General features: G+C 45.6%; 1 protein-coding gene and 1 long non-coding RNA gene across 2 annotated transcripts in view; both read left to right on the top strand.

Moving 5' to 3' along the window:
* On the top strand, positions 1-1,446 carry LOC117042229 (gastrula zinc finger protein XlCGF7.1-like). The gene has a single exon (XM_033141757.1). It carries the CDS (start codon positions 237-239, stop codon positions 1,236-1,238), a length of 1,002 nt encoding a protein of 333 aa, XP_032997648.1. The 5' UTR covers positions 1-236; the 3' UTR covers positions 1,239-1,446.
* Positions 1,447-4,750: 3,304 nt separating this feature from the next.
* The window catches only part of LOC117042247, a 31,823-nt gene continuing 28,649 nt past the window's right edge, over positions 4,751-7,924 (top strand). Inside the window, exon 1 of the long non-coding RNA XR_004426064.1 lies at positions 4,751-4,826. This is a non-coding gene — a long non-coding RNA (uncharacterized LOC117042247). The remainder of the gene's footprint in view (positions 4,827-7,924) is intronic.

The following is a 7,924-nucleotide window of genomic DNA, read 5'->3' as shown; positions in this document are numbered from 1 at the left end:
CACAAGAGAAGGTGCTATTGCTTTGTTCCCTTTCTTGAAACTCTTAACAGGATGTCCTTTCTCCCAACTCCCAACCAGGTGATGGAGAAGTCAGTCAGAATTTGGATGAGCCATCAGAGATTTCATTAGGAATGAAGAAAGCATATAAATATGTGTAATGTACAATGTGATTCAGTCTGTGAGCACAGTGAGTTCACAACAATGAACTGAAAACAGTGGAGACGCCATTTAAAGGCATGGATTGTGGAAAGGACTTCCATGGTAGTGGAATTCCTTCAAAACATCAAGGAACTCACACAGGGGAGAAACCATTTAAATGTATGGAGTGTGGAAAGAGCTTCAGCGATAGCAGAACGCTAAGAGACCATCAGCGAACTCACACAGGAGAGAAACCATTTAAATGCATGGAGTGTGGAAAGAGCTTCCTTATGAGTAAACACCTTAATACACACCACAGAACTCACACCGGGGAGAAACCATTTAGTTGTATGGAGTGCGGAAAGACCTTCAGTCAGAGTGGAAATTTTAAGAGACATCAGCGAACTCACACTGGGGAGAAGCCATTTAAATGCATAGAATGTGGAAAGTGCTTCATTGATAGTAGAAACCTTACAGACCATCAACGAACTCACACAGAAGAGAAGCCATTTAAATGCATGGTGTGTGAAAAGAGCTTCACTTGTAGTGGAAACCTTAGAAGACATAAGCGAATTCACACAGGTGTGAAATCATTTAAATGTATGGCGTGTGGAAAGACTTTCCGTGAAAAGGCAAAACTTGCCATACATCTACGAACTCACACAGGGGAAAAACCATTTGAATGCATGGAGTGTGGAACATGCTTCCGTCATAGACATTCGCTAAGACTGCATCAATATACTCATACAGGAGATAAACTATATAAATGTTTTGAGTGTGGTAAATGCTACAGACAGAAAGAATCGCTGAAAATGCATCAATATACTCATACAGGAGATAAACCATATAAATGTTTTGAGTGTGGAAAATGCTTCAGTCAGAGTGGAAGCCTTAATGTACATCTACAAACTCACACAGGGGAGAAACCTTTTAAATGCATGGAGTGTGGAAAGTGCTTCAGTCAGAGTGGAAGCCTTAATGTACATCTAGAAATTCACACAAGGGAGAAAACTTTTAAATGCATGGATTGTGGTAAGAGCTTCAGTAGAAGTGGAACGCTTAGAAGACATCAGCAAACTCACACGGGAAAAACAATTTAAATGTATGTTTGTTTGCAGAATAAATCCAGGCAAATCTGGAGGATATCCACCATTTGGACTGCATTTGTTCCAGTTGGGTTTCAGGCCCTGCCATCGGACTGAAACCACCTTGTTGGCACTGGTTGATTATCTCTGGGTGAGGGACAGAGGTAAAAGCTGTTTCCTGGTTCTGCTGCATCTCTCTGTGGCTTTTAATGCCATTGACCATGGTATCCTGCTAACTATTTCTGATAAAAATATACCTTACCCAATTCGTTGAGAATAAACCTTTACTGGTCAGGTTGGCAACAGTTGAGCCACGAGTATTATTTACAAACTCCTCCAGTCATCATCCACACAAAGTCCCCACACCTTTCGCCTCTCAGCTTGACCTCTCAGCAGTCAAGAGAGAGCGAATTGAATTGACCAACAAACATATCCTGACACATCCTCCTGGACGGTCTAGGAGGGTTGGGAGTTAGGGGCATTGTTCTGCAGTGGTTCCGTTCCTCCTGTGCCGTCTCCAGAAAGGGGTGTTGGGGGATGAGCGTTTGGATCCGTGGACGCTCACTTAGGGGGTGTCTCAGGGCTCCGTCCTCTCCCCACGCTTTTTAACATTGCTTCCCCCTGGGAAGCAGGTCACGGGAAAATGCTTATATTTTCCCAGTCCTTGAATCACAGCATTTATAAAAAACAGTTTGTAAACACTGCCAACAGTACCATTTTGCCTGTGTTAAGAAAAGCTGAAATTTCTACAAAAATATTCCTCCCCCGTGCAACAAAGGCAGGGGCTGCTCTTCCACTCGCAGCTCTATGGGCCCCCGTGGTCCAAAACAAACCTGAAGTGTTCCCCCTAAATCAGATGTTTCCTGGGCGACTGGGCAACAGGACTTCCACATGTGTTGGGAATGTGATATAGTTAAGGAATACTGGGGAAAGGTTCATAATGAATTAAAAAGGCTTTTGAAAATCTCTATTAAGAAAAAGCCAGAAACCTTCCTTCTGGGAATATTACCACCAGAAATCAAGACAGAGAAAAGATAATTAACAATGTATGCCCTCACAGCGGCCAGAATTCTCTTAGCAAGCAATTGGAAGGGTGAGAGTAACCCCACAATATATGATTGGCAAGCTTTAATGACAGAATATATGCAGCTAGCAGTAATGACGGGAAGAATGAGAGGTCAATTCAATCAAAAGGCACAAAAGGAATGGGAAGTTTTTACAGATTATTTAAACCAGTACAACAACATCAAAATTTCTTAGCAATAGGAAGGTGAAATCTGTGTATGTACGGAATATCAATATATCACTAGAAAGAAATATAAGACTAAATTGGATGTAACAAGAACTGTGTGAAAAAAGGGTTAAGATAAAGGAACAAAGAGTGCAAATGGAAGTCAAACTTATGTATTTGTATATTGTATTAATGTCGTAAGTTGTAATTTTAATGTAGATTTCTTATTTCTTCTTCTATTTTCTCTCCCCCTTTTTCCTTCCCTTCTCTTCTGCCTCCCCTCCCCTTCTCTTTCCATTCCTTCTTTACTCCCTTTTTGTTTGTCTTTGATCCTCTTTTTAGGATTATTTTTTTAGTATTGTTAAATTATGTATGGGTCAGTGTGTGTGTTTTTTCTTTTTTGTGTGTTTTGAAATTGTCATGTGTTATGTTGAGCTATGTGTATGATTTTGTTGTTTAATAAAATAAAAAAAAGGAAGTGGGGTGGGCGGTGTTGGAAAGGAGAGGAGGGGTGACAGCGGACATTCTGCCCACATGTATAAATTGCAATAAAGGGAATTGGAAAAGTAAACAAGGGAGGAGGGTGACAAGGGAGGACAAAAATAAGACCCTGCATGTGGGAAGGTGGTGGTCAGAGGGAGGAGGGGAAGAAAAAGACAAAGGGACTCACCCCCCCCTCAAAAAAAGCGCCTCTGCTGCTACCCATTGGCAGGGACCTGGATGACCGCAATCTAAGCTGCCAAGTATGGAACCCAGAACTGCAGGGTCTGCATTGCACCATCTCCTTTGAAGAATCACAGACAGAGGCCTTTTGGGTAGTGGCGCCCACCCTGTGGAACATTCTTCTATCAGATGTCAAAGAAATAAGCAGCTATCCTATTTTTAAGGTTTTCCACACCTATCAGCCTATCACCCATTCCCACCACCCTCTGAGTAATACCCCTCCCTACTCCCTCACTATATTTAAGGATCTGGTGACTTCTGTTTCAGTGTATCTGAAGAAGTGTGCATGCACACGAAAGCTCATACCAAGAACAAACTTAGTTGGTCTCTAAGGTGCTACTGGAAAGAAATTTTTATTTTGTTTTGACTATTTTTAAGAGACATCTGAAGGCAGCCCTGTTAAGGGATGTTTTTAATACCTAACGCTGTATTGTTTTAACATTCGTTTGGGAGCCCCCAGAGTGGCTGGGGAAGCTCAGCCAGATGGGCGGGGTACAAATAAAAATTATTATTATTATTATTCTTTTTATCCTTGAAGGCATAACGACAACAATTTATTTATACCAAGCCACTTATGAATACATAATAAAACATTAAACCTTTAAAAGCTTCCCTATGCAGGACTGCTTTCAGATGTCTTCAAAACATTTAATTAATAATAAATAATAATAATATAATAATAATATAATTTATCATTTTATCATGGCATGTTGGCTGAGACCCTACCTGCCTGCAGGCTGCCTTTTCAGAGTGGTGCATGCTCTGCTTACCTCACACTTGGACTACTGCAATGCGCTCTATGTGGGGCTACCTTTGAAGGTGACTCGGAAACTACAACTAATCCAGAATGCGGCCCAAGACTGGTGAGTGGGAGTGGCCACCGAGACCATGTAACACCGTTTGTAAAAGAGGTGAATTGGGTCCCAGTACGTTTCCAAGTAGAATCATAGAGTTGGAAGAGACCCCAAGGGCCATCCAGTCCAACCCCCTGCCAAGCAGGAAACACCATCAAAGCATTCCTGACAGATGGCTGTCAAGCCTCCGCTTAAAGACCTACAAAGAAGGAGACTCCACCACACTCCTTGGCAGCAAATTCCACTGTTGTAATGTCTTTTTACTATTTTTGGTTGGGAGCCACCCAGAGTGACTGGGGAAACCCATTCATGTGGGCGGCGGCATACAAACAATAAAATTATTGTTGTTATCATTATTATAACCATCTTGCCCATCTGGTCGGCCAATCTATGCTCAGCTGCCCTGCACCCCTTGAGCACCTTTGTGGGAATGGAATTGAGATGCCCACCAAGGCCATGCCTATAAGGGCCCCCAACACCAAACAGGGCTGGGGGTTCAACCGAGGCCCGCAAACTAGGGCCCCTCGGAACTCGCTCCCCCCCGTTTCGCCCTGGGGGGAATCCCTCGGGTGCGCGCGTGTGCCGAGGCGCACCTCTTTTGCTTGGAGAGAAGGAGAGTCCATGGAAGGGGTTACAGAACCGAGAGAGCTGAGAGGCCTAGAGAGGCCTGGAAAGAGACCCCTCCCTCACCCACTTCCGTCTCTTACCTCCCCCCCCCTCCTTGCTCGTCTTGGGAGGCTCCTCTGGATGGAGAGGTCGGTGCGCTCGAGGGAAATTTTGCGCGCAGGGCGAGAGGTGAGCCAAGGGGGTCTCTGGGCGCAGGAGAGACTCAGGGACGGAGGGGGCAGAGGAACTTGGGGGGGGGCTGAGGGAGGAAGGGAAGCCCCCCTGGGGGAGGAAAGCCCCGACCAGCATTGCCAGGGGGTGCCGAGACAGAAAGAGACGCTGCCCATTGGAAGGGAGGTCTCCCACCTGGGCGCTGGCGGGGTAATCTCCGGAAGGGCTGAATTGGCTTTTCCCTCCTGCCCAGAAACCTGCCTTGGAGAGAGGGATCCCTGAAAATGGGAGGGGGGGTCCAATTCCCCACCCCCCTCCTTCCTGGAAGCTGGACTCTCCTTCCCCCATGCCCCAGGCCAGCTGCTGCTGGGGGCTCCGGAAGCGGGACTCTGATGCTCCTGCGTTGCACCAAGCCAGTCCATTGGTCCAGCTGGAGAGGAGAGGAGAGGAAAGGGCAGGAAGTTCCGGAGAGGAAGGAGAGAGGGTTGTCCAGAGCGGGTCTTTGCTTCTGGAATCCTCTTCCACCAAGGGCCAGAAACCAGTTTGCTTCTCCCAGGCTTTCAGTTTTAAGTGTCAAATCCATTGCATGGTTAATTGCTAGTGATAATGTGGTCCACTATTAAAAAAAATGGCTGGAGGTGCTATGGAAATTCTTTCAGGATTTGTATATAATTTACATAAGGAGAGCCTTTCTATACCTTTTTTGGTTTAGGCGATGTCAGAGGAATTTACAAGCTGAGACACAATTCATTAGCACCCATAGACAGTTTGCCTCTCCCAGGCTTCAGATCTAAGCATCAGTTCTGCTGCATGGTGGTGGTGATGATGATGATGATTTATTTATACCCCGACAATCCGGCTGGGTTTCCCCAGCCACTCTGGGCAGCTTCCAACAGAACGTTAAAATACAATAATCTATTAAACATTAAAATCTTCCCTAAACAGGGCTGCTTTCAAAGAGCCAGTGTGGTGTAGTGGTTAAGAGCGGTAGACTTGTAATCTGGTGAACCAGGTTCGCGTCTCCCCTCCTCCACATGCAGCTGCTGGGTGACCTTGGGCCAGTCACACTTCTCTGAAGTCTCTCAGCCCCACTCACCTCACAGAGTGTTTTGTGGGGGAGGAAGGGAAAGGAGAATGTTAGCCGCTTTGAGACTCCTTCGGGTAGTGAAAAGCGGGATATCAAATCCAAACTCTTCTTCTTCTTCTTCTTCTTCTCCTAAAAGTCTAGTACAGCTGGTTTTCTCTTTGACATCTGGTGGGAGGGCATTCCACAGGGCGGGTGCCACTACCCAGAAGGCCCTCTGCCTGGTTCCGATTAATTGACGGTGTTAATGTGGTCTACTACTCAAAAAAACTTGGCTGGAGCTGCTATGGAAATTATTTCAAGATTTGTTTATAATTATATATGGACAGCCTTTAGGCGGGGTCAGAGGGAGTTACAAGCTGAGACACAAATCCATCAGCACCCATAGACAGTAAATGCATGCACCTTCCCAGTCTAGGGTTCTTCAAGGGCAAAGACCCATTATCAGGATAGACAATGCCTGTGACTGGAGGCTTTACACACAGACATGTGCATATGCAGACCAAGGTGTGTGAGATTGCCTTATCTACAAACACTGTGTGTGAGAGAAAGGGAGTGAGTGGGATCATAGTATATAGCAATGCTGCAATTTTGTCTGTAACGTTTCGTGAGCTGATATTGTGCTGTGAATTCCAAAACAACTATGCAAAACCTACAAAGAAACTCACAGGTTAATGGTGGCGTGAGCTTTCCTGGTCCACAATCTGCAGCATTCGCCTCTGTCCACAAAGGCCGTTATACGTTTATTAGCCTCCAATGGGCCCCCAGGTGCTTTGTTGTCTTTTCTTCAAAAGATGAATGTTTCTGAATAATTTGACAGCCACATATGACCTAAACAGCACTTCTATTTTACTTGTTCCACACAGGAGAACTCTGATTCACAAGTCTAAGCACATCTCGCTAGAAAAAGAAAAATACAGAAACGTGATGGGGAAATTGAGAGGTAAACCCTTTGAGTATGCAGTGAGACATTTCACTATGTAAAAACCTATCAAAAGCCCTGCTGGATCGAGAGAATGACCCACTTTTGGCTAGTCGTCTGCAATTTCACCCATTTGCCCATGTTTCTGTGGAGAGACATTGCCTCCAGTCTGCCCTCCCCTGCCCATTGCTATGCAGGTTGTATGCAGAAATACCTTCTTTTTTCTTTACCTTTACGCAGATATAACTGCGTCCTACTCCTTCTCTCCATTCCACCAGATTTCCAGTATTAACCACTATATCAATTCTCATGTCTGTGGGATTTAAGGGATCGGGAAGATTGCTACTGAAATTCAAGGGTTCCTGTAATGTAGTCCATTATTATGATTAATTGAATTTGTTATTCGCTTTATCTTACCCGGGCAACCCAAAGAGTCTTCTGCAACCAAACATTAAGGAATTAGGACAGGGGTCAGCAAAATTTTTCAGCAGGGGGCCGGTCCACTGGGCGCTCCTCAGAATGGAAGTGACTCCGGAGGAGGGAGACTTTGAAGTTGGCGACTCTCCCCCATCACACAGAGATGGAGATGAGAATGTTAAGGGTGATATGATAGCCATGTTCAAATATATCAAAGGATCTCATATAGAGGAGGGTGAAAGGTTGTTTTCTGCTGCTCCAGAGAAGTGGACACGGAGCAATGGATTCAAACTACAAGAAAGAAGATCCCACCTAAACATTAGGAAGAACTTCCTGACAGTAAGAGCTGTCCGACAGTGGAATTTGCTGCCAAGGAGTGTGGTGGAGTCTCCTTCTTTGGAGGTCTTTAAGCGGAGGCTTGACAGCCATCTGTCAGGAATGCTTTGATGGTGTTTCCTGCTTGGCAGAGGGTTGGACTGGATGGCCCTTGTGGTCTCTTCCAACTCTATGATTCTATGATTCTAGGTCTTGTTGGGGGTGGGAGAACCATGCTGGGCAGGTTGACCTTCCCGCCCCCTCGCCTTCCTTCCCTCCTCCAGTCCCAAGCCTGACTCCAAGGGAGGTTCAGGCAAGGCAGTGCAGGCAGCGCATTCTTGAGCGGGGATCGGGCGCTTGCAATGAACTCTCCATCCC

This window comes from Lacerta agilis, chromosome 2 (assembly GCF_009819535.1).
Source record: "Lacerta agilis isolate rLacAgi1 chromosome 2, rLacAgi1.pri, whole genome shotgun sequence".
In the NCBI taxonomy this organism is placed as follows: Eukaryota; Metazoa; Chordata; class Lepidosauria; order Squamata; family Lacertidae; genus Lacerta; species Lacerta agilis.
Note: the sequence above shows the minus strand (reverse complement) of the source record. Positions and strands in the feature narration are given on the sequence as shown.